A 26,936-nucleotide genomic window follows, 5' to 3' on the forward strand; every position below is an offset into this window, starting at 1 on the left:
GATGTCTTTTTGTGTATGAATTGAAAATTTCATTGCACCTTTTAATTAAAAATAACTTTATTTTATTACAAAAGCAGTTTATGTAACTCAGATATTTCAGCATGGTTTTACTATCCAAGAGAGAACTTTTCTCCAGAGAAATACATTTCTTGGTTTATAATAAAATTAATGAAAAAAATGTTAGAAATGCACTATCATAACATAGTTATCATTCTTTTACACACACAGGTATTTATGCTCTACAAATTTAACCTAAGGTAATACTATGGACATTTGGCTTAGGATTCAAGTCACCTACACAGCTAACAGAACACAGAACACAGATGACATTCTGATTAAATACATGCAAAATCCTCACACACAATAAATAGCTTCATAAAAATACCATCTGACCATTGGAAAGGAGTGTACTTCAATACAGAAATCAGCCCGTACCACAAGAACAAAAGCCTTGTAGTACAGCATGCTGCAAGCAGCCAAGGGACATTCCCTACACTAAGCAGAGCAAGGTGTCTTCCTCCAGGTGATATGTATATAAAGTAAGCTGCAAGGTGGGAGACACTGAACTGCCCGCAGTTCACCACATCCTACTTAGGTAACCGTCTCCAGTACTGTCCACGATATATAAAAGAACCATGTAGAAAAAGCTGTATTTCATGACTTTTCTTGCTACAATCTTTCTGCCCAAGAAGTGAGCATTTCAAGTGAAAAGGAAATAAACAAAAACAAAGTGAAAAAACACCAGATTCTACTTGGGAGGTAATATATACTTGTGGCTTCTGCATTCTTCTTCAGGATCAACACAATAGAAGAGCATTCGTAGTGACGGAGTGTACACTTTTGACACTCAGTGATCTAGGAACAGTAATCTGACTCATCTGGGAGGGGCATCCACTCACTGATGCATAGAGGCCATGCTCCATCTGTCAAGTGTCACGGGGGACCAGCTGATCACAGTAGTGACAGCTAGATCAGAGGCCCCCCATCACAGGACCACTGCTTTTACAGTCAGAGCCACAGCTTTCCCAGACACCATATCAACGAGACAGATGTGAGGGCCATGTCTGCCTCTGCCTATTTATTATCAAGAAGCCATCTTTATTTCCTGGTGGGATGGAGATGGTCCGACCTAGCCTTCATTCTCAACCCCTCAGGAGGCACTGAATCCGTCCTCTCCGGCTATGTGAAGCACAAGCCTCAGAGAGAAAACATACTAGCTACAAACGAAGGTAAAGGCTGGTCCCCTTTGGGGAAGTCTGGCAGCCAGACCCTGCACCAAAGAGTATGGAACAAGAAAAACTTCTCTAACTGAAAAGGGAGCCATGGATACTACTCTTCTGTCACCAGGGAAGAGGCACTTCAGAGCTGAGCTCCTGACGCCCTCCATTTACCTGGTCGTATGTCTCATTTCCCACACTGCCAGAGGTACCGGCTAGTACTCAGACTGCACTTCAGCCTGTTCACCTCCAACGGATGCAATGGGCAGCTCTCACTGAGCAGGAAGGGCTTCCTGAAGCTCATCCTCACCTAGAAACCGATTCTAAAGCAGTACATTTGCATGTTAGGGAAACCCCCAGCTAACGATGCAGGCAGCAGTCACAGGTAGAATATTGAATGCCTAAGTAGAATGGCATTTGCAAATTCCACAAAGACATAAGAACTAACTCGTTCAGGCTGTTAAAGATTTTTGAGGCACAGTGTAGTAATAATCCTGGTTAGGCATGAAGGGAAGAAACGTATGAAGGTTTTCCAGGCCTCAGTTTTGGTAGCCTCAAATGAGAAGTTCCCACTTAATTTCCTGTTCTAGCCTCAGTGATGCTGGCATCCCAGGCTTTTTAGTAGATCCAGTTCCTCGGAGAGGTCTGGCTCAGCCTCACACCATCAGGAGAGCAATGTGAGGGATGCCATGGAGGGGCGTCTATGCTCAGCCAGAACAGTATCCACTTCCTAGGAGTCAGAAAGAGAAGCAAAGCCATTATACCACAGCCAGATGCCCAAAGAAAAGTGAGAATCCATCCCCAACCCCAACTGTTCGTCACCACATCCCCACATCCACACACATGTGAGGACACACTGGTATGCCTACACACACCTTGACCTGGGGACTCAGGTAAACATTAATGGCCTAGCCATTTAATGGCTTCTTTCCCAGAGAAGCTGACCTTATGACAATAACAAGGTATGTGTCTGTTTCAGAACTGGACTGTAAGTTACATATCTAAGATACAAAGCAGAGATAGGTTGGATCTCTGTGGTAATACAGGCTACATCAGCCAAGAGAACACACACACACACACACATACACACACACACACACACACACACACACAGAGTAGCAATGAAGTCACATGCTATAGGGCTTCTGAGGAGGGTCCCAACTGTTATGGTTACCCCAGTCCACCCTGAAACCAGTAGCCAGAGCAGATCAACTTCTTCCCATGAACTGGTATTGAACATTTACCTTGTAAGAAATTCTTTTCCTTAGAAAGTTTGCTTCTCAAGTATTAAATGTACCTATGAATCCAATCACCTAGTGATCTTGTTAAAATCCTGGTTTAGTAGGTTTGGAAGGAAGCCTCTGATTCTGAATTACTAATGAGCTCTGAGTCCCTGCTGGCGCAATGTGGGATAAGGCAAGAGAACAGTGGATACCCATTGGTATCTTCTGCTCCAGGAGAAATTGAGTACTATCTGATACCATTGGCTGAAGTCTGCTTGGAAACAGACAGGATGTATTTTAGAAACAACAGCCCGGTAAATTTTGAAAGACCTCCCAAATTTTTCTTTACAATAGATAACAGAAGCTCCGTGTAGTGTGGTCTATTGCAGTTCTTAATTCTTGCACAGGTACCAGAAGGTGCAAGTGACTGACAACTAAAGTTGATGTACTACCAAGCATGTCCTTCCCACCTTCCCCCAGAAGGAGGTGGAAGAGAGCCATGCCCATGACCCTAGACGCCAGGCATTCTGAGAACGTCTAGTGGTTTGCTAAGTCTCAGCTTGTCTAGCATGAGGCAGTGTTAGAAGACAGTGGATGGGAAGAACAACTCAGAATACAAACCAAATAATAATAATAATAATAATAATAATAATAATAATAATAATAGTAATAAAACCAGAAGCCTTCTGATACGGTCAAGTTACTCAACAACTTTATTAACCCATTCTATACAGACATGCACATAAAACACATTTTGAATACAATTATATACACTTTAAATGGACCCAACGCAGTATTTCATTATCAGTTATCATGAGAATAAATCAGAATGCTACTAAGGATTGACATCCCCACTTTCAGCAGACCTGTGCCTAAGAAATCTGCAATAAAATTCTGTTATTGGGCTTCCTAAGTTCAGCCCACGTTAATCCAGACCAGCAGTGTTCGGCCCTCTCTATTTCACACCCCAATCCAGACCAGCAGTGCTCAGCCCCTCTATATCACACTCCCAATTCAGACCAGCAGTGCTCGGCCCTCTCTATATCACACCCCCAATCCAGACCAGCAGTGCTCGGCCCTCTCTATATCACACCCCCAATCCAGACCAGCAGTGCTCGGCCCTCTCTATATCACACCCCCAATCCAGACCAGCAATGCTCGGCCCTCTCTATATCACACCCCCAATCCAGACCAGCAATGCTCGGCCCTCTCTATATCACACCCCCAATCCAGACCAGCAGTGCTCGGCCCTCTCTGTATCACACTCCCCAATCCAGACCAGCAGTGCTCGGCCCTCTCTGTATCACACTCCCCATTGGTGATAGGCCCTTTGCCACAGAAAAGTCACCACATCTGAGTAAGTTGACCTTGTTGCCTCAACAACAACAAAAAACTACACACCATTCAGAAGTTTCTTGAAAAAGTGAGTCACATGAATATTAGTCACACACCCAGTGAAAGGCTTAAGAAAAGAAATACTCTGAGTCACTCTTGAGATCAGTTTTTGAATGCACATTTCCCTTTGTGTAAGATTAAGGCCAAACACACAGCAGACTAAAAACAGCAGCATTCTCAGTGAGAGTACATGACAGCATAGTATGAGGAGACATTAGGTTCAGAAATGGATGGTAAAAAGGAAGTCCTACCCTGAAGCAGGGGACTGGATGAAATAACTTCAAGTAAAGTCACAACTTCATTGTTACTGTACTTCTGTAACTCACAACTCTTATAGCATTACCTTAGCTAGGATCACAAAATGCCATACAAGTAATCTACAACATCATCTTTTAAAAAATAATGAGAAGTTGGCCACTATTACACAATAATTATCTATGAAAAGTCATAGTGTACAGAACTTCTCCATAAAGGAAACAAGTATAATATCCAGTTCCTTTCTTAAAGGACGTGTGTAATAGGTGGGGAATTATAGTGATGTAAACAGACTACCAATCAGGACAATGAGAAATGAGAGACAGTTGGCAAACAGACCTCTCGTCTTCTGGACACTATAAAACAAAATTCTCAGCCACACTTCTGATGTGTGTCCACCACCTCTAGGGAAAAGTCAAGATCTTGCACGGCAGTCCTGCTACCTGGCTCAACTGTTACATATTACATAGTTTTAAAATAAAAATGCTTTAAAACACAAACAAGTAAAAATGAATACAAGGAAAACTGGGTAATTTACTAAAACTTCAACAAACAGAACATTCTTCTGAGACTAGCAAGGGCAGGGGGATGTGCGTGAAACCCCATCACTAGGAGCTACCTCAGGCACCTGACGTGCTTCCCCGTTCACTGGCCACTCTAAACACTAAAGAGCTTCTCTGGAACTCAGATGACACCTGTCCCAGAAGAATCCTCAGGCAGGCTTATTCCCTAACAATCATACTGTTTTCTCAAATGAGGGGCCTGGGGGATCAACTGTGGTTTTCAAAGAGGATTACTCAGATCCTTGCCTGAAATGCTCAACCATTTAATGGTCTAGGAACACAATCCTGCTGCATCCCTAACTGACTTCTTAGGAACCAGGAACTTAGGAACATATAGCATAACGCCTGTCTAAAAATTATGAAATGGTTCCTTTACCAAGAGAAAAGGTCCTACATCAATGATCAGTAAGCGCTAAATTCTAGTTTGGAAACAAGACGGGACAGTAGTGGTTCTTTAACTCTCTTCTAGATTTCTCTCTCCAATCCATGGCCTGACTTTCTCACTCAGTGTTGTTTTCGTTTTCCCCAGGACTGGGGATTGAACCCAGGGCCTCCTGCGTGCTAGGCAAGTACTCTACCACTGAGCTACAACTCCCACCATTCTTCGGGGTTTCAACTTCCATTCAGCTTTGAGTTTAAAAATAACTAACTAACTAAATAAATAAATAAATAAATACAGACTATTACTTTCTCTTCCATTTTACACAGGTAGATTCAAGTCTTCACCTATTCCCTCCACAGCAAAACTGAAAGCCTCGATACAGGTACAAGTCACCTTTTCTTGGTAGGGGCTTGTGATACAGACACAGGCACAGCAGGGTCATCTCCCACCCCTAAGTAACAAGGCGGGAAGATGAGAAGTGGAACTTCCCTCAGCTCTGGAGTAAGGGCACTTTCCACTGTTTTCCTGCTTCCCCTGCTCAGCTCCTCTGAAGGATCTTGCTCTAAAAGGTGAAGGATGTTGAAACCCTGCTGCTTTTCAGCTCCAACTTCCACTCCTTGTTATCCAGGGATAACAAGACTTCCCCAGCTCTTCTTGCACCAGGAGTGAACTAACAGGGAAGCCGGGAGAGCGAGGAGCGGACTGAGTCAGAATGACGGTTCAGCGAAGCGCCCCTGAAGACGGTATTTACAACAAGCTAGCTCAAGTGGTCAGCAACGGCTCCTCTTGGAGCCTAGATCCTTAGTTGTTGGACCAGTGTTCTTCCTCTTCCCACTCAGTAGCTCTGAATTACTCTTACCTGGCAGCAGGAGAAAGGACTGGATGCCAATTTAGACCAGAGCTGCTAATAACTCAACAGGAGACAAAGGAACCATGTAAAAGTACCAGACATACCGCCGAGACCACAACTCATCCTCACACTGTGGGAGAGGACATCCCAAACCTCTGGGGTCTCATAGCCGTAGAGCCAGAAAACAGTCCGAAGACAGGCTATCCTCTCCTCCTATGTCAGCTCTCCCAGCCTGTTTGATTCTTTTGATAATCCATTCACCAATTACATCCTCTGTCTTCTTAAATTTTATTTCTAGTATCTTATACATGAGTACTGTATTCTAGCCCTCCTGCTTCCCGTCCAACTCCGCCAACATTTCCCTACTCTCTTTCCAGGTCATAATCTCTTCTAGTTAATTGTACATGTATACACATGTACGCAGAAAAACCTCCTCAATCAAGGCTGCTGAGAGAGAGAGAGACTCAGTTTCCTCCAGGAATAAGCCTTCCCCCGCATAGGCTATCCAGTCCCAGTTGGCCCGCCCTCACACGCATACATGCCTGGCCTCCTAAGGGTTGGTTGGTTGTTGTATTGTCTGTAATATCCAGGGCAAGGAAACGGAGAATGTTTGTTCTGTTTTGTCTTTCTGCATGTGTTTTCCTCACCAAGGCTAGTGTCCACAAACAAAGGTCCAGAGGGGACAAGGAGCACTGCCTAACAGGAATTCCCAGTGTCATTGTCTTGGATGAGTTTCAGGAATCCAGGCAGCCTCTGAAACTGACTCAAGTATTCTCTAAAGGATGGATGGGTAAAGGACTCAAGGCCAGAAGTCAGCCGCCTGTGATGATCACCTCCATCAGGCTCCATCTCCATGTACCTTCACCTTGCCTACATTCTCAGTGTGGATCCAAGGGTACGTGTTTAAGTCAGTAATGTGCTGCAATCCCCCTGTGATGCCAAGGTAAAAGATGGGACTAGAACACCTTTCTAACAAAGCAGCCTGCCTTTGAGGGGGTAACTCATTCAAAACTGTGCTCTGTCCCAGCATCAGAACCAAGAATTCACAATTTCCAGTCTGATACATTCTTGCCTAAGATACCAATATATTGGCATTTTTCTATTCAGCTTAATAAAATGGGATTTATGTGTATTTGTATGTCTATGTATATATAAGCTACATATACGAAGTACCTGGACAGCGGGGAGAGAGCACCAGATCCCCTGAAGCTCGAGTTACAGGCTGCTTGCTGTAAGCCCCTCATCATGAATGCCAGGGACCATGGTCTAGACCTCTGGAAGAGCAGCATGTGCTCTCTCTGAACGGCTGAGACATCTCCCCAGCCCCTCAAATGGCCTCTCAACCTGGGACTGACTCTTAGTGGACTGACCACTAAGGAAGTAATTTAAACACCCACAGATCTAGGCTCCAAACCCAGAGATTTTGAGGCAGTACTCAGCCTGACTCAAGGGAACCCAAGCATGCATGTATTTCAAAACTTCTACAGCACAGTCCAAGGACTGTTTCGGATAAGAATCATTCAAAAAGCTTTCTATCACAAGACAAAGTCTCATAGAAAATTGCTAACTTTCGCTCACCAGCTGGCCCCACAAGACCAGCTGAGAGATAGGGAGTCCCCTGTCTCTTCTGAAAAATCTCAGGAGACCTTTAGATCTGTCCCTTAGGAAAGTGTACACGGGTGAACTGGTTCTGAGCTCAGCAGACAAGGCCCTGGGGCCAAGGCAGAGAGAATCTCTTTTAAGCAAGTAATAGACACATAGAAACTTCCAAGAGCCAAACTTCAGGAGACTCCTTGGAATACTGAGATAGCTTTCCAATACCAACAAAATGCCCCAATAAGAGGCTAAATTCATTATCAAAACTTTCATGCTCAAAAAATAATTTTTCATGTAAAAACTTAGCTTAAGGAAATTATTCTAAAAAGTATGATGAGCAGCTTTACTGAATTTACTGAACACCCTGCCTTTTGCCTGGAGAAATTCACGGCTCAATGGTAGATCGGGGTGCTTTTAAACAGCCCCAAAGACCATGGGCTGCAGGAAAGCTACTGGAATTCAAAGAAACTGAGCACCACAGGACAAAATGTCTGAACTGTGAATCTGTAAGATCTGGACTTCACCCCAGCCCCAGCCCACTCCACACCAGCAAAGGACTGTCTGCTCCTCCAGTGAGTAACACAAACCAAAACATGTCCACAGCCTTAGAGCCAGCTCCCCAGGGCAGCAAAAACTTCGGATTGTTTCTCAGGAAAAGAGGCAAGAGCTCTCACCCTATGTCCACTTGCAAACTCCAGGGCTTTCTGTGGATGGTCTGCAGCCTGGGCTGACCCTTGCAGGACCTGGCTGGAGAGGAAGGGAGAAGGGAAGGGAAAGACTCCCAGTGCAGATCCAGACCCACCTGCAGACCCACAGCACCAATGGGGCTTAGACCCCTATCAACCATCCGTTCCTTTAAGACACCACAATGCCATGCACCACACCAGACAACCCAAAGAGAAGCTATAAGACATGGAGTTAAGTAAGGAGTGTAAGGACAGATTAAAAGGACACAGGTAAAGGACAAATGGGGTTTTTTTATCTCCCTCTATTCAGCACTCCCTCCCAAGCTACTCCCCACCCCACCCCACCCCCACACACACACCTCACAGAGACATTAGTGGGTCAGACATGAGGAGGCAGAAGAACCAAGTCCATGACTCATGCTTGGCTCCTCTTCCTTCAGACCATCCCATCTGGGAACCTGTCCTCAAAAGACCCAACTTGCCATCTTGCCCCCGGCTGAGGTGTTTACACTAGAGAATGGTTAAGGCTGCTCTGCACACGCATGAGCTCATAGTCCACGTTCAGATTAATGTTGGGACAGGAGCAGGGTGAAGTTAAAGGACGTCTTGTTGATTAGTGGCAAGGGCAAGAGACCAAAGCTGGAGGGAGACACACAGTTACACCACCGGAATGCTGACTTGGGTCTTCGGCTGGTCCGCCCCTTCTTGCATGTCCAGGGCACGGAGAGGGCTGAGGGGCTTGAGGGGCCGGCTCCCAACACTGTAATTTCTCGGACGCCTTATTGTGTTCGAACTGGACAGAGGCGTAAAGCTGTTCCTTCTCATCCTTACAGGGGTTTGGCTCTTGGGGAAGTTGTGCTGATTGGAAATGGAGGGATACCACATACATGAAAGCCATACCAAACCTTACCCATAGAGGTCACACAATGCTCCTGAGCATAACCGCTCTTCCTCCTGCTTCTCTACACACAGGACCGAGCAGGGCATAGTCTGGGCCCACAGCCCCAGAGGAATAAAAGGGTCATCACAGGGGAAGATCCCTGGGTACCACGTTGAAGAGCAGTAAAGGAGCCAACAAAGGCGGTTGCTTAAGTCCACACAGGTTGCCAAGAGCAGACCAAGGAGCTGACTGGCAGCTCCTGACTATACTGGTAATGACCCCTTAGATCCTGCTTTGTAAATGGAGACTTCCCTGGGGGTGCAGCAAGGGAATTCGTACATTTCACTTCAGCCAAACCCTTTCTATATTGAACTCGATTCCCAGGAGCTAACTTTCAGGGCTACGATTCATGAAAGAGATACTCACTTAAAAACTAAAAATCCCTTCCATCTTTCCCTGTTGGAAGTGAGGAGACCATGACAGGCCACGAATTCTGGCTTTGTTTCTCTTTATAAAAGAAACCCAAGCCTCTTGACGACAATGATTCAAAGATTCAAGGTGACTAGGAAATACTTACAGTTGGCCTGTCACGATGTGTGTCCACAGCCTCCACATTCAGTTTAATTGTTTCCACTTTGCAACCTGAAAATAAAAAACAAACCAGGAGAGAAAAGCTGTCAGAGCCGGGCATGGTGGCTCACTCCTGAAACCCCAGTACTTGGAGGCTGAGGCAGGTGAACTGCCATGAGTTCCACACTACCTGGAGTTCCAGGCTAGACCCAACTAATCCCAAAAACAAAACAAAATAAAACCAAGCACAAGAAATAAACTACCAACAAGGAGGGGGTGGGGGTAGAGAGGAGGAGAGAAAAGCCACCAAGAAGCAGCTCAAAGAAAACTCTTCAGTCTCAGCATGGTCGAGCATACACTGGGGCATGCATACATGTACTCCAGAGGAACACACGTGCATATGCTCTTTTCAAGCGGAAGCTACTAACAGAACATCCCTGACACATATATCCTGATGTTCCTGAGATCCCACCTCTCACCAGCTCAAGCTCATAGTTACCATAGGCCACAGGAGTAAGTTTGAAGATGGTGTGGAGAGGGCACCTCAAGTATGGTAACTCATCTGAAAGACAAAAAGACCCGGGGAGGGAAGTCTTAGTATTAAGGAATACGGTCATTTGAGGAAAAGAGAATCTAAGGGCCCATGAGCTTTCTTTACCCTGACCATCACCTAGAGTGGCACAGCTTTTCCCCTAAAGTCAGAAAATTGGCAGGTCCAAAGAAGCCACCCAAGCTACCGAGTGGTAAGGAAGGAAACAAGGGCCAGTGTAGATCTGAAATGCATGAAAAAAGAGATGCAAGGCTTCAAGCAGCCTAAGGACTGGGGAAAGACAGGCCAGAGGAGCACTTCCTACTGCTTTTCTAAAACTGCTCTATTCCCACTCGCAAAGGGTGAAGACAGTCCTAATAAACCACCCACAATAATTAGACAGACAAACTGGACTGTTCAAGTCCCCGCCTTGACGCTGCCAGTAAGGTCGGCTGGAGGTGACCCTTTCGGCAGGCCAGGCAGCATCCAATCAGCCATCCTCCACTGCCAGCTTTGGGAGCGGCAGACTCAAGTGAGCAAGCGGTGGGCCGACAGCGGCTGGGAGCTCCACATGAGTGGAAGAAAAGGGGAGCCGGTAGTCAAGAACCCGTCACCACCACGTCCAGCCTTGTCCCTGTGTGTGTGTGTTATCCCCTCCACCAAACAGCACCTGCGCCTTTATCCAGGAAGTAGGCCAGGAGACAGCGCATGACAGCTTGGTGGGAGATGACGAGGATGTTGCCCTGACGCTCCAGCTCCATGATGACAGGCTCCAGTCGCTGCACCAGGTCCTGGTATGACTTCGGGAGAAGTGAGGAGAGCTGGTAAGAGGCCAGGTGCACGCTAGCAGCCAAGCTGGTGGCTAAGTTCCAGACTCAAGAGACTACTCTGGCGGGGGAGGCATAGTGCTTCTCTGCTGCCTAACTGCCCAGCCCTGGCTTCCTAAGAACATCCTGATCTTTCAAAAGCAATTATTTAGACCAAAAACCACCGTTCAAGAAATGCAATTTATTTCTCTTTTCCTCAGAGACATTAATAGGCAGTGTGTAGAGCAACAAAAGAGTTCTAGAAGGTTCCTGAACCTCTGCCCTTACATTTCATTTACCCTTGCCACGCACACCCTAGGGTAGAAAGCCATTTCAAAAAGGACAGTGCCTAAAACATGGTAAAGGAAGTAACTCACGCCCTGTACTTACTTAAGTGACTCTATCTGCCTGTAGGAGTGGAGGAGAGGGAAGAGAAGGGAAAAAGTAACAAGATCACATTCATTCTCTAACATTCTCAGCACAAAAGGGATCTTGTCACCCTGTCCCCTAGGGATCTTAGAAAGTTAACAAAATGTAAAGCTGACTGTCTAAGCTGAATTAAACAGCAGGACCAAAGGCAGGGTAAGAAGGGATTCCTAGGTCACCCTTTCTCCTCCCCTTGAGAAAAGTGCCCAGCAAAGCACTAGACAGCTACTCCACGTCAGTGAAGCCTCACCTCCCCACCAGGATATCGATACAGGTACTTCTCTTGATCCCGAAGTGCAAATTCCTCGGGGTACCGCTTCTCAATCTCCGCATACGTCATTTCCTCGCACACGCCCTGCAAGAGCCATAGCAGCGTCAGGACGTGTGACGCCCACGCTCTCCCCATCCCAGACGAGGACGGTGACACTGAGGAACACCAGTGCCTCACTATGTGTGGAGGCCACGTGCTGAGGCCGGCCTTCCGCGTATTGCACCTATTTGTGGCCAAAGTCAGCTGTCACAGGTGGAAAGAGACGCGTCTAAGCTGACCTGTCAGCTCAATATTTGGGACGCTGAGAGGCAGGACGATCATGAGTTCCAGGCCGGCCAACCTGGGCTAGAATGAGCCCTGGTATCAATAAAAACAAAAAGAAATATGTATCTGGGCTAAGCAATACAGAATGCCAAGGAAAATTTGGGGAAAGACTTTCCCAGAACTGCTGGCTGAATGATCAAAGCAAGTAGTACAGGACTGAGTGATTAGGAGCTTCCCTCTCCTAGCAGGGAAACAAAATGAGTCCTTGTTAGCGCCACTCGATACAAGCAGCAGTGACTCAGTTAGAGACTGGTGTCCTGCCTTGGGCTCAGGTATGAGAAGAGCCCTGAGGAGGAGGAGTTGACCTTTTTCTCGCCTAACCTCTGAAATGGCCAGATTCCGACTCCTCAGTTTCTAGGTGACGATTCTGGTTTTCTAAGTTACCCAGGCTGTAACCTCTGAGAGTGTCAATCAGGAACGCTGACTCACAGCATCGATCTCATTTAGTATTTTCCACTGCTCATAGGTCACCCCAAGACACTCAGCAGTCTGAATAGTCCTCTTCAACTGGCTCGTCCACACTTTGAGGTCCTGGATCTCCTGGTCCTCCAGAAACTTCTTCAAAGCCTGAGCAAACTGGGGTTTGGAAAAAAAAAAAAAAGCTAAACAAAGAAAACCCACCATACCCCACACACAATACACACAGAGACTACTAGCCATGGTCAAACTATAAACCCAAGAGGAAATGAAATTCAGTTGGAGGGACTCTGTGTCACATCACAAATAGTGCCCTGTAATTTCCTGATGGCTGAATGATCACAGCAGAAAGGGTCTCAAGTGACCCACACTCTAATCCAGAGTTACGAGCAGTAAGCAGAGAACGTCCTCCTCAGCCCTTGCCTGGCTGTGTGACACCACAGCCTAAGCCCCAATGGGATTTAAGCAGGAGGGGATAAAACAGATGACCTCCAGCATGCCCTTCTAACTCTAAGCGTAGGAAATCCAGCCTGCTGGCTAACTACTCACCTGCTTTCCTCGAAGTGAAAGGCCGGAGTCACCCCCAATCTTCCCCAGAAGATTGAAGTCGCTCTCTCCATGCCGGCAAAGGTAGATTGTGCGAGGCTGGACATGGATGTTCATAAGGTAGTAGACAATTTTACTCTGGATGTAGTCCTGGACTCTGTTGACCAGAAATCTCTGGCCTACATTTATCACCTTGATGAAAGACAGATCCCTGGGATAGGGCAGAAAGAAGGAATTCCACGGTAAGAAAATCTGAGACGAGGAGTGAGGTGGGCAGGGAGCAAGGCTGTCGGCCCCGGCCGACAACCCCAGCACTTAGGAGCTAAGGCAGGAGGGGCTCGAGTTCGACCCTGACTCAAGACAAATGAACCAATAAAACGTATGGGGAGAATGATTTGTACACTGCCACATTTACAGAACAACCAAATGCTAAGAGATAGATTACATCTTCAAATGAAGACGGCATACAACTGACTGAACTTCCAGCAAGTACGGACTATCCCCGGTGTCCATCCTGCGCCATGCCTATGTGCAAGTGTGGGAAACACAATTCAGGCTTCCCAGAGCTAGACTAAGCGACTTGAAGATTTTGCTAAATTCAAAATTTGGTGAGACACATGTGGGCCCCCCATGATGTGGTCAAAATCCAGACAGAGCATGGCAACTCCAGGGGGTGAGGGGGGTGAGGAAGGAAAAAACCAGAGTGCCTGCTACACCCTGCACCACCTAATCAACCTCTCTCAAAGACACTGCCACTAACTATTTGCTTTGTAACCATGGGATTTTTCTTAAAATTAGAGTAATATGAGCTTATTCCAAACAATGATCAGGAGAAAATGATACAATAAGGTAAGTCACCCACTGACCTACCACCAGAGATAAAAATCTATAAACATACATTCTTATAAACATAAATATCTCTGTAGAATGCTTTTCTACAAAGGAATTTGAGAGACTGAAGGTATCTTCTTATGCCATATCTGGGGCAGTGCCTTTCAGCCACTTCTTACGGAAATGCTTCTAAATACTTGTATTCTGGGAAATCCATTTGAAGAAAATGAAAGCTCAAAACATTAATGAGATAACTCCAGTGACTTAATCCTGGGCTGTGCACATGGCTGGTTTTGATAATCAGCATGACTGGATTAAGAACTGCCTAGGGCACTAGAGACACACCTCTGGGTATGTCTGTGAGGGTGTTCCCACAGAAGACTAAATAAGGGCGCAACCCTCCCCCTGACTACAGACAGCAGCATCTCATGGTCTAGAGGGTCCTGGGCCGAATAAAGAGAGAAGAGGGAGAGAGGCATGGGGGTTCACACCTGTAATCTCAGCACTGAGATTGCCCTGAGCTCAAGGCTATCCTAGAATACACAGTGAGATCTTGACTCAAAAACTGGGGGGAGAGGGGAAAGTAAGCCAGAGGAGCACAACCGTTCTGCTTCCTGAGCCTCTGAAGCATGAGCAAGCAGCAGCCTTCCACCCCCATGGGGCGGGAGGCAGTCCTGCTCCCACGCTGTCCCCACACGGTGCTGCTGTACCTGCTGAACACTAAACCAAAACAAACGTCCCTCCCGAGTTCCTGATGCCAGGTGTTCTGTCACAGCGATGAGAAATGAGTGGATAGAACACTATTTCTTGGAAATACAATCGTAGCACTACAGAGGGAGAAGCACAAGGGTCAGGGGTTCAAGGTCATCCTGTTACATAGTAAGTTAAAGGCCAGCATGGACTCCTTGAGACTGTCTCAAAAACTCAAAACAAAACACACTATTTCATAAGGCAATGTTCCCACAGGTTTCCATACATACACTGCCTTTCTGCAACATGGACTTAACATGTCACTATACCCGACACCAGGCCAATCAGTCTGTATTCTATGCCTCACTGCCAGGAGACATTACCACAGTCAGAATGGCTAACATTGATCAGACATTTCTCCTTCTGTCAGGCAGCATCCCTGAGTTCATGTGATATATATGTAACAAGCACATATACTAAAATACAGATTATATATGGTAAACTTCAACACTGATGACATACCTCTAAGAGATACCCTATAGCATTATAGTCCAGATTTACTGAATCTGGAGCAGTGCTTTGTAACTAGAGACGATTTGGGTCCCTGGGAGACATTTGGTAATAGCTAAAAACATTTCCGCTGTCACAGCTTGGAGGTGTTTCTGGTACCTAGTGGACAGAGGTCATGGAGACTGCTACACATATTAGAGTACACAGAGTAGCCCCTATAACAAAGAATTCCACAGTTCAAAATGTCACTAATGCTTAGATGGAAAACCTTGCTCTAGAGCAGTGGTTCTCAACCTTCCTAATGCTGAGACTCCTTAATACAATTCTTTATGTTGTGACCCCAAACATAAAATTTTCGTTGCTACTTCATAACTGTAATTTTGCTAGTTATGAATCATAATATAAAATCTGACATGCAGGATATCTGATACACAATCCCTAAAAAAGGTCATTCTAACCCCAAAGGGGTTCCCAACCCACAGGTTGAGAACCACTGCTCTAGAGATTAGAAAAGAAAAACTGATGAGGGGAAATATGGTTAAGTACGGTTAGGTAAAACACACAACCCACATAAATATCTGTGCTGGGTAGGTTAATGTCAACTTAACACAAGCTAAAGTCATCTGAGAGTAGGGAACCTCAATTGAGAAAATGCCTCCAGAAGATGAGGCTGCAGGGCATTTTCTGAATTAGTGATTGATGGGGAAGGTCCAGCACATTGTAGTTGGTACCATCCCTGGGCTGGTGGTACTGGGTTCTATAAGAAAGTAGGCTGAGCAAGCCATGAGGAGCAAGCCTGTAAGCAGTACCCTTCCATGGTTTCTGCATCAGCTCCTGCCTCCAGGTTCCTGTCCTGCCTGAGTTCCTGTCCTGACTTCTCTCAGTGATGGACTACAGTGTGGAAACATAAGCCAAATAAACCCTTTCTTCCCCAGTTTGCTTTTGGTCATTGTGCTTAACACAGCAATGGTAACCTAACTAAGACAATATCACAACAAAAACCTTGTTCTGTGAAATGACGTAAACAGCATAAGTTTAGATTACCAGGAAGAATTCGAGACCAACAGGGAGAAAGACACTTTTCCTCCTGCCTCAACCCTCAGATCATGGTGTTGAACCTTACTTATCATAGTTGTCTGGGTCAAGGGGCTGGTAAGTGACTTTGTAGCACTCAATTCTCTTCAGGAAGTCCTCCATCACATTCTCCCTATTCCTTTCAGGATAGTCAGGGCTTGACACTTTTACCTCCTGAAATCACAGGAACATAAGGGCCCGGTCAGAATTCTGTTCTTAACAGCCCTCCTACAAATAGCCACTGCTAAAAACAGAAGAAGTCCATAAAAACAGCTTTCACTAGAGTACTGGCATTCCCCGTTCACTGAACACTCCCATCCTGTCCTGTGACCCTGGCAACCAAGAAAGGGAAGACAACTGGGGAGTCATGTGCCTGCCTTCTGGCCAAGGGACAGAGGGAGTCATGCAGCTAACGCTGCTTCTAAGCCCTGAGCCCTTTATGTATTTGCCTAAAAACACAGAATGGGCTCCAATTTTCCCCTACTGCTTCTCAGCACAGAGGATGTGACCCGGTATTTGACTTAGGGGTCACTGCCTCTTCCTCAAATAAAGTAACTCCAGCTCCTATGATGTGAAGGCACCTCTGGGAGAGCATACCAAGATGCCTATGGGCACAGAACCAAACAACCTACCCAGTGAGCACTGGCTGGTGCTGTGCCCCACAGGGCACTGGGGTGCAATATTCAATGCTGATCGTAACATTAGATGATACTGAATCAACAACCTTCCTAGGAGGTGGCTGAACAAGAAAAAGAAGTCTAATCTGGCACAACACTTAGGTCTCCCCATCGGGTAATGTCAGAACACAAAGCCAGGGCTCCCAGCCTAAGCTGTTCCCCATTCAGCAACTCATTTCTACTGTATTCTCCACAAACCCAGGTTCTCTTCCCAAGAGAAGATTTCAAAGGTACAAAATGCTCCCAGATAAAGAAGATCTCTGTGTTTTCTTCTTTCACTACCCAGAGTTCTCTCTCTCTCTCTCTCTCTCTCTCTCTCTCTCTCTCTCTCTCTCTCTCTCTCTCACTAAGGAGAGCAACAGACACAGAGAGACTGAGACTGACTGACTGACTAACGGTAACAGGGATGACACTCACCAGAATATTGGCAGCAATGACATCAGGATCATCACAGACAGATTCCACAAAGAATACCTGGCCATGGAGCGAAGGCGTGATAATCATGTCAAAAATGCCAGATTGTTAACTGAAAGCACATACTCACCCATCCCACCCAACTACCATATCTTCAGGATCTCCTTATGAAGTGCCCCCAACCCTGCCTTACAGGTTAAATAAAGGCCAGAGAAAGGATCTAAACAAAAACACTCAAAGATAGGCCTAGGCCCCAAGTGGACACAATAGATATCCTACCTAATCTTGTGGTCACCAGAGTCAAAGGGACCTACATCCCCATCTCTCCATCCTAGCTCCCCACCTCCACTCCTCCCTTCTCTTCCAACATAGGGTCAGAGCCCACCTTGAAGGCATTCTGCTCAGCAAAATTCAAAATCATGTCCCTCCTCTCCCGAGTGGTATTGGTAGCATCGAACACCTAGGCAGAGAGCACACCAAGCAAATGACCGGGAAGAGAAAAATGAAACACGGCCCAAGGCTGACTCCTTGGTTACTCAGGTGGGGCTGAGTAGCCAGGACGCTGGAAGAGTGGGGATGAAGGGGCAGCGGACACGGCTTACCGCAATCTGCCCACTCTCTTCAGTAAAATAGGCCTTTACATCCTCCAGTGCTACCAGAGCACACTGTCTGCCAGGAGAAAAAGGAAATCGGTGAAAAGATCTAAGAGCAAACAAGGGCGGAGACACACACAGTTGTACTGCCCACTCAATTTCTTTCTGGTTATGCTCCCCCTAACTAAGTCTTTCAACTTTCCCATGGAAGTTTGCACACCCTCCTACAACTTCCTCCGTGTCCAGTTTCTAGGCCGCATACCCCTTTAGACATCACGCAAAAGCATCTTCTACAGCCCTGTCTGCTACCCACCCACCCAAGCTGATCTTTCAATCTAATCATATGCATTAAAATGCTCCCAAGATATTTCCTGAGAAAAACTGGACCCTAACACACTCAGTCTCACAACTGCCCAGAAACAGCTGACTTAGGCCAGGCCTTGAAAAAGAAAAAGACTCACTTGCGGATCTTCATAGCCTCTTCGTTGTCATGCCGAAAGAAGTCGTAAGACTTATAGGACTTGACCGCTTCACGCCGATATACCCCGAGGTTAAACACTGCAGCAAAAACAATACAACGGCCCCACTAAAGGAGACTTCTTGGCCTAACAGAGTGGCCAGTGGGATGGAAAAAGCACCATGCATGTTGGAAACAATACCAAACCAAGACAAGCTGGGTTCAAGTCCTGACTTAGGTGAAGAACGTGGGCAAGCTGAAGCTGAGCATCTGTCTCCTCGGCTACTGTCTCACCAGGGTATCATTAAGGTTCAGAACATGACACATGTGCCATGAGTTATGAGGCAGCACATTCTCACTGAATTCTGACTACTTCTACCAAAGGCATTCTATCAAAACTAGGATGGTCTGCCTAGGCCTGCAGGAGACATGGCTGCGGACAACAAATCCAGGGAACGAGGAAGCAATCTTTATCTTTACCAGAAGTATTAGAGGACCTCGATGCTAGCAAGATTAAGTCTCTCAGAGGCCTGTGGGGCCCTGGAACTAATCAACTCCCTTCCCGAGGAAGGGCCTGCACCTACCTTTGGTGGGTACCCCAATCCAGTTGAGGTAGCGTGTTAGTTTCTTGGACACATAAGTCTTCCCCCGGGCTGGCAAACCAATCATAACGATGAGAGTTGGGGAGTTGGTCATGTAGGAGGCCCATGCTGAAAGGAAGGGAGACAGGCAAGGCTTAAGTGACGACACGACACGTCCCATGAGGTTTATGTCCAGATGAGGAACTCCGTAGTCATCATCTCATTTAGTCCTCACAAGCCTACTGGGCAAAGGTCCAGGAAGGGTGAGAAGGCAAACTGAGGCGACAGAGTTAAAGGGTCATGCAGACTTCCATAAAGAACCCACGCCCAGGCATTTTTTCCCAAGTCTTCATTCAGAGAGGTTCCCAAGAGGGAAAGACACAGTAAAGATTTGGAAGAGACAGAATGATTAATAACATTGTAGCTATGATTCTATTCACCCCAAACCAGACTGACTTTAAAATAGGTCCCACAGAGTATCTCCCTTGAGGATCCCACCCATCCCTCCAGAGCCACAGGCAAGATGTTGATGGTCTCTGCAAAAAAAATCCCTGCCTCAAGCTATTTTGGCCACCACACTCAGGTCATGAACTCCTCCCCCACTTAATTTCTAAACCACAGCCCCATTCGGTAGCCAAAGCCTACAGGAGAAAGGTCTGAATAGACTCCATAAAGGTTCAGGCTCAAGCACAAGGACATGGAGGCCTGCCTGCCTCAAGAGCTCATATAAAGGTAGAATGACTGGTAAGCAGGACAGTTGGTGGTGCTGACCTCTCCATAGCAACTAACTTCTCTCAGGAGTGTTCCTTCGCAAGTATAGGTTTCACTGGGCTGGTGGGCTTAGACAGTCTGTGACTCGTACGGCACAAAATCAGTCCAGTGTAGATGTGCCATTGGAATCCAGACCTGTGCGCCCCAGTTTTTCTCCCTAACAAGAGGCCTGTTTCAGTTCACTCACAGAACTGGCTCCTCCCTGTGCATGCTGCCACCAAGCAGGGGTGGAGAAAAGACCTGCATTTGTACCTGATCAAGCCTTTCTTGAAGCCAAGACCCAAGCTGACATCACCAGGGACAGCTCAGGCTGCAGGCTCTCTCCATGGCTAAAGACAAGCAAAGGAAGAAAAGCACCTGGACCATCTGCGTCTAGCACCTTTCTCCGAAGGGACCCCGCAACAAGTGTCACCTGATGGTGTCAATGACACTCTGAGGCTAAGCATCTTTGAGGCTGCAGTGAGGTTGTTCTCACTGTGCCAGAAACTAAGGCACCGGGGCATTTCCCCACACATGTGCACTGACGGTCTGCATCCTCAAGACCTGAGATCATTAGAATGTCATGTGCACTGACGGTCTGCATCCTCAAGACCTGAGATCATTAGAATGTCATGTGCATTGCTGGTGTGACACCTCCCCGTCTGCAGGATCATGGGAAGAAATATCCTAAAAGGGAGATGTGGCCCCACCATGATTTGGGACGACAAAGGCACCCACCTAATAGTTCAGAACCTGCTGGGCTGCTTCCTGCCTTGAAGACGCCCATTTCAATCTCCTTAGTGTCTTTACTTTGTTTAGCTTTGCTAAATAAACTTCTGTTTAAGCATTCTATTAACTGTCTCTATGAATTCTTTCCTTCGGAAAGAATTAGGAGACCACCCACCGAGAATCCAAGCCCTGCTGCACAGGGAAATTGCTGACTCTGGACAGGAGCTCCACCAAGATAGGTCATGGAGCAGCAAAAGCATTTTTCATCTCTATCCACACAAGGAGCTAAGAAACAAGTAAACAACACCTGGTGGCCTCTGTGGGCATTAGTCCCTGAGCACTGACCCCAGGAGGCAACAGGCCCGCCTGGCAACAGGTCCCAGCAGTAAAATCCCCCCCCAACCCTCCACCCCTAAGTTTTCATGGTCTCCAGCTTATCACATACTCCTCTGGATATGTGATGATGTGGCTCATTAGCTGCACTTACAGGCCTCTCTGTCCACATCTTCTAGCCCATTAGGCACTTCCGCCAATGGTACTGTTACCCTCCCTGAAGTTTAGAACAAAGCATGCTTAGGAGCTACTCTGAGAGAAACCCGGGAGTAGCTGTTCTGTGTTCACCATGCTGGACAGAGAAAGCTAGAAAGCTAACAACAAAAGCTAACAGGGTTGGGCCACGGGCACTCCATATTCCTACTCTTCAGCATCACTCTTCCAGCCTCAGCCTAGATCACACACACACACACACACACACACACACACACACACACACACACACACACCTGCTATAACCAGGGCTTCTCACTTTCTGGGGAAAACAAAAACAAAAACTCAAATAATACTTCCTATCTCAAACTGCCAGGCTGGTAGAACTGGGAACTTTGTTCCTATCTGTCAAAGGAAAAGCACCACCTGAGTGTGAACGGGAAGGCACTTCACACCGATTGACCTAGAGATACGTAACGCCATCTCTTGACATACATGGAAAACTGTTCCAATCCTGAAATCCTTTTGTCTTTTTTATGCAGAGTTAAACTTGCTTTATCCAGCTTCAATTCATCTCTCTTTATCAGCATGCTTAGTGAAAACGAGAGCTTGAGAGTTTCTTTCACAGAAATGGAAAAACGAAATCCCAGAGAACGTATGAGCATGGCCCACAGGACCACAGAAGAAAGTCAAGGTCAGGCTTCCCCACCACATTACTGATCTCATGACTGCCCATTCAGCCTTATCTGCTGGTTCTTGGCCATCACATTAGCACATAACAAAAGGTCCCATGGAAAACATGACTGTGTTCTCCAAGCTTATCTGGAAGGATGTCTAGGAGAGAAATGGTTCTTGGTCTCCTCACGGTCAAGGACTTTTTCCATTATCCACATTAAACAGGCCCAGTATTTTGAATATGAAACCCATAAAACATTATCATTATTGTTATCTTAATGTTATTCATTAAAAAACTATAAAATCTGATCATCTACTGCTGTTTGACTGATGAGCATGAAATAATCAGTTGGAAGAACTGCACCCAAACACTAAGAAAACTGAGGTTTCTGGTAGGCAGTGCAGCCTTGGTCAGTTATAGGCAACCTCCAGCAAATACATCTTGAGGCCCAGAAACTTCACAGAACATATTACAACATGGTGGAGGGCTCCCACTGGGTCTGTCATGCTCCTTTACGTCTGTAGGAAATGCTGTTGACATGAGCATGCAGACTCATAAAGTTGCTCACTGAAGCGTTCTTTGTGACAGTGAAAAGTTTTAAACAATTATCAGGCGAGATTCACACAATGGAGAATGAGGTCAACGTGGATTTACCAACATGTAAAAAATAAACAAGAGTCCAAAGTATAATACATACTTAAAAATGAAATGGCAACAGAACAGACTATGTATATCATGAGTCTACCTATGTTTGGTAATGGGATACACCAGAACTAAACATCCAAAAGAAGTGATGTTAGCAGAGATAAGAGAGATTGGAAGAGATTTTACTTTCCATGTTTTCTTTTGTAATTATTTGAGTTTCCTAAGCATGCATTACTTTTGTATTTAGGGGAAAATATACTTGTCTTCTCCAGATCTACTCAAAATATTTTAAAAATAAATAAAAGAAACCAAAACATGAGAAAGGAAAAAAAGACTTAGTAAGGAAAGCATATAGGTCCCTCGTTTCCTGCTCTCAGAGACCCCTGAAACCACTCACCTGGGTCCCTTAAAAGGACCCCAGCCGGTACACCCACAACCCCACACCAGGAACATCTCAAGTCCCAGGAAGGCTCCTGAGGTCTTCGCTCCTTACAGTCATTCTTTGGCTTGAAGTGAAGCCCTGTCGCTTCCCAGACTCAAAGTTCGCTCGCAGGGGTGAGGAGCAGCAAGGAGACAGCAGCTGAGCTATAAATAAAGCAACACAGGCAGGCGGCGAGTCTGTAACAAGGGACCTTCTCCACACGATGTGGAGTGGGTGAGTCTGGGTCAACCAACCTAGGAATGACATCTACCGTTCAGGGAGGTTTTTAAAAAGGACACGGTAACCAAGCAGAAAAGGTGCCTATGACTCTACTCTCATTAGGAGGATGGATCCGAACAAGCAAACAGTCAAGTCTCTGTGCACAGCACACAAAAAAACAAAACAGAACTAATACTCTCCTGAGGATCTCACAATCTCAGTCCTACCACGAGGTAAAAAAAGTTGGGTACATAAATGACAACTCAGAGCCCTTCAGTTGGGTAGAAAAAGCAGTTTTAAAAGGGTAGAGATTAAGCCGGGCGGTGGTGGCGCACGCCTTTAATCCCAGCACTCGGGAGGCAGAGCCAGGCGGATCTCTGTGAGTTCGAGGCCAGCCTGGGCTACCAAGTGAGTTCCAGGAAAGGCGCAAAGCTACACAGGGAAACCCTGTCTCGAAAAACCAAAAAAAAAAAAAAAAAAAAAAAAAAAAGGGTAGAGATTAAGGCCGGGTGGTGGTGGTGCACGCCTTTAATCCCAGCACTCAGGAGGCAGAGGCAGGCGGATCTCTGTGAGTTCGAGGCCAGCCTGGGCTACAGAGTGAGTTCCAGGAAAGGTGCAAAGCTACACAGAGAAACCCTGTCTCGAAAAAACAAAAAAAAGGTTAGAGATTAGAAAAGAAAAGCTATGGCCAGGAGCAGGGGTGAGTCTAGAAATCCTCAACAAGACCTAGGATTATGCTCCTTAATCAAAAGCCCTCCGGTGGAAGAGCTATGAGAGGGTTAGGAAGGCAGGCAGGAGAAGCAGCCAGCTGGAGAGGCAGAGCTAGGAGGGCCGAGAACGTGAACCAGCTGGCTGTGACGTCGTCCACCCCATCCCTCTCCACTGTCGTGTGGATTACATACCCTAGTACCAGGAGCACGTTCCCTTTAAGAGGACCACACTGGATCAGAACATGTGAGTTATAATACTGTCAAACAATAGAAAACCTTCTTCACTGAAAAAGTAAAGGGCTCTTAAATTATGAGGTATTGCCAGCACCTGAGTATCATACTACTTATATGTATTGTTTCAAGAGTAAATACAAAAAGTAGAGTTACTTGTGAAAAATTATACACAGCAGCTAGTTCCAACATTCGTCTGAGTGCTTGTCTGCATTTTCTTATTTAATTCTCACCTCGCTCCCAGGAGAACAACCTTAGTATCTCCACTTTATAACAGAGTAAACTAGGTTAAGAGTGGCGGTGTACATCTGGAATCCTAGCACTCTGGATCTAAGGCAAGAAAGTCACATTTAATGCTGATCTGGGCCACACAGTGGGCCACTGTCAGGGGAAAGAAAAGAGAAGGGGTCATAGGGGACAGAGGGAAGGGAGGCTTGATTCTTTAAAAAAAAAAGAGTAAACTGGGGGAGAGAGAGGTTAAGCAAATTGCTCAAGGGCGCACAGCTAGGAAACAGGAAAACCACTGTTGAAACCCAGGTAGTCCCAATGAAGGGTCTACAATTAAGCAAGCATCTTGCCACCTAGTTTACTCACGAGACAGTTTGCCCTCCGTACTGACTTCCTGCCCTAACCACAGAGGTGTGCCAAGCTCAGTACTACACCCGCATCTATCCAGGACATGTGTCATGGACACCACATAAAAGAGCATGAAATGAACAAGAGCATGACCCCATGACGGAGCCTCTGGGGTAGACTCTGAACACATCCAGTACCTGGTCTCAACTGACCACCCACCTCCTTTCACCCACCCACATGCAGAAGCACTTTTTACTCAACTGGAAGGGTTTCAACAAAACGGTGTATTCCACAAGGAAGACCAAGCATGCTAAAACTCTTCTGAGGGTTCTAGAAACATCTGACGGCCAATGCCCCAGACTTTTAGGGAACTCTAGAACCTTGCCTAGGAATGTAAAGTCGGGGGAACATTCCCCTGCTACCATAGCTGCCCTCTCTGCACTTATGTGAAGGAATCTACAAAATGCAAGGCTAGCCCTGTAAGAACGTAAGGACCCAAGACACCAAGATTCACATGTCAGGGCTCGTTCCCCTTAGGCCTGGAGGTACAGGATGAGTACTAGCTTCTACCTGCAACTCCTGGTTGCTTGCTTTTTGGGGACAAGGTCTCGAGTAGTCCAGGCTTACTCTGAACTAAGTATGTGTAGCTGAGCCCAACTTTGAACTCCTGATGCTCACCAGGGCTTGGATTACGGGTGTGGACCACCCTGCCTGGCTTCTGCCCGCAGTTTAGTGTCACCGATCTAGAACACAGTCCAAGAGATTAAGGGAAACAGAGAGTGACAGGCCCAGATTAATCCTGCACCTTGACACTCTGCCATCGTACGTACATAAGAACTTGTTCTAGTTTCCAACATCAGGCAAGTGCTCCCATGGCCAACGAAAGCAGCAAGAAACTCTGGGCCACACAGCAGTCAGGCTCCAAAGACACATTTCAACAAGCCTACTTGTTTGGGACAGGAAATTGCCCGCTTTGTAGACTCTGTTTGAAATCCTATGTCATGTCAGACACAGTGGCGCACATGTGTACTCCAAGAGGCTAACATAGGAGAATTGCCTGAGTCACAGGGTGGCCTGGGTTACACAGCAGGTACCCAGCAAGCCAGGGCTCTGGAGTAAAACCCCGTCACAAAATAAATAAAATGTACGTTGCCATGCCCAAGAATTACTGTTCACTCCCACAGAGCAAGGGAGTCTGGGATACAAAGACATTTCCAGGACAAAGAGGGAGCAGCCTTCACTCTATCAGAACTCACAGCATTTCTTCCCTGCTTTCCGAAGGTTGGAGGCATGAGGTTTACAGCTGCTGCTGCTGCTGCTGCTGCTGCTGCTGCTGCTGCTGCTGCTGCTGCTGCTTCTGTGTTCTGTGCAAGATGAACTATCCCCAGACATGGTAGTTCTTCAGAAGGCACCTGGGAAAAGAGAGAGAAGAAAATACAAGTGCTACAAGCAAGGAGCCCCTAGAAGATTCAGGGCCAGCCTCTCCCTCCCAATTCACAGCCACTTGCTCTAGGATAAGTCACAAACCTGATTCTTCACCTACAGAGCTGCACTCCAACTTTGCACGTATTTGCTGACCTTGTTCACATTCATCTACCTCAAATCCAGCACGCTTTCCAACAGTCTTTTAATGAAGCATATTTTCCTATCATGATCACTTCATTTTGTTTTACAGAACTGACAAAGATAACCGACTAAAAAGTGCTTGTCCGAGCTTCTTGACCTCACGTTCTAGTTTTAAGAATATGGGAGGAACAGAGGTGGCAATCACAAGTGAGGTGCAGGTGAGAATAAGTCAAGTGCGTTATCAAGAAAGCAATCTCAATCCAAAGGTAAAACTCAGTCTTGAAAAGAGAAAAAAAAAGAGAGAGAGAGAGAAAGAAAGAATGGGAACGGTGGTGAGAAGGACAGGGGCAGAAACATGTCCTCTAGAAGAAGGAAGATGTAACGGGTCTGAGATCTCCCTAGCACGTTCTGTTCTCCAGTGTTCTCCATTCTCAAGCCTCCCTCCCTACCCCCGGGGCTCAGCGGAAGAGTATGACTTACCTGCAAAATAAGCCTTGGGTCCTAATATCAATTAGGTAGGAGGGACCGAGTTTCACTTCTGAAACCTAGATAGATACCAAGGAGCTCAAGACAAAAGGTTCTATTAAAAAAAGAAAAGAAGAAAAGCCTTGCACTGCTCCTCGCCTAATTCACCAAATTCAGTACAAATTCACCAGCTGCAGCTCCAGCGTCCCCGAAGGTCTGCCCGCCCAGGAGTGCCAGGGGAGAGCTACACTTCCCGAAAGGGCTAAGCACCATCGCTCTGCACCTTCACCGCGCCCGCGCGCAGCACCCCATCCTCGCGTCCGGACGGCTCGACTCTCGCTCACCCTATTCGACCTGCCCTATTCGTCCTCCGGGCTGTGGACCGGGTGTCGCCACCGGAGCGCCGCGAACCAGACCTGGCAGATTGACTGAAGTCTGGGCTCCCCGGCTGGAACGGGGGGGGGGGGGGGGGGGGGGGAATCACGTGTCCGCTTGGCTCCGCCCACCAGCGCGTCAGCCCTCACCTGGAGGCAGGCTGAACCAATGAAGCACCTGCAGGGCAGGAGGCGGGCTCCTAGGGAGGCGGACCTGCCTCTGGGAGGACCTGTGATCGCCTAGGGCAGCCGGCTCCCAGACCAGCCGACACAGTGAGGCTTGGTGGCATCGTTGCTTGGGAACCAATCGAGCTGGAGGCGGGGT

The 26,936-nt window shown here is 46.8% G+C and overlaps 1 protein-coding gene across 8 annotated transcripts; it reads right to left on the minus strand.

Annotated features, from left to right (window-relative positions):
- Nucleotides 1-94: 94 nt before the first annotated feature.
- On the minus strand, nt 95-26,685 carry Pfkfb2 (6-phosphofructo-2-kinase/fructose-2,6-biphosphatase 2). Of its 8 annotated transcripts, none has more exons than XM_052736838.1 (17): nt 26,253-26,685; nt 25,463-25,618; nt 18,767-18,892; nt 18,187-18,283; nt 17,735-17,801; nt 17,518-17,592; nt 17,136-17,192; nt 16,091-16,215; nt 12,940-13,147; nt 12,403-12,549; nt 11,629-11,733; nt 10,817-10,946; nt 10,117-10,179; nt 9,625-9,689; nt 8,846-9,025; nt 8,156-8,224; nt 95-1,947 (listed from the first exon to the last, which is right to left on the minus strand). In XM_052736838.1, exons 2-17 carry the CDS (start codon nt 25,596-25,598, stop codon nt 1,882-1,884), a joined length of 1,716 nt encoding a protein of 571 aa, XP_052592798.1. In that variant the 5' UTR covers nt 25,599-25,618; nt 26,253-26,685; the 3' UTR covers nt 95-1,881. The 8 variants fall into 8 exon arrangements, 7 of the variants coding, with proteins under 7 accessions (XP_052592798.1, XP_052592799.1, XP_052592801.1 ...); XM_052736839.1 differs by having other exon boundaries at nt 96-1,947; nt 8,156-8,228; XM_052736836.1 differs by lacking the exon at nt 95-1,947 and having other exon boundaries at nt 3,131-8,224; nt 26,253-26,317; nt 26,582-26,685.
- Between the last annotated feature and the right edge of the window lie 251 nt (nt 26,686-26,936).

Source organism: Peromyscus californicus, unplaced genomic scaffold (assembly GCF_007827085.1).
Source record: "Peromyscus californicus insignis strain IS unplaced genomic scaffold, ASM782708v3 Scaffold_14__1_contigs__length_90479793_seg_2, whole genome shotgun sequence".
Classification (NCBI taxonomy): Eukaryota; Metazoa; Chordata; class Mammalia; order Rodentia; family Cricetidae; genus Peromyscus; species Peromyscus californicus.

Bases quoted from the DNA above. Each gene is read 5' to 3' on its own strand.
- Pfkfb2 (XM_052736837.1), bottom strand. From the start codon at position 25,598: ATGTCTGGGGATAGTTCATCTTGCACAGAACACAGAAGCAGCAGCAGC. The intron at 18,284-18,766 runs GTAGGTGCAGGC...TTTTTGCTGCAG, and splicing joins GATTGGGGTACCCACCAAAG to TGTTTAACCTCGGGGTATAT. The intron at 16,216-17,135 runs GTGAGTGTCATC...CTGTGATTTCAG, and splicing joins TCATTGCTGCCAATATTCTG to GAGGTAAAAGTGTCAAGCCC.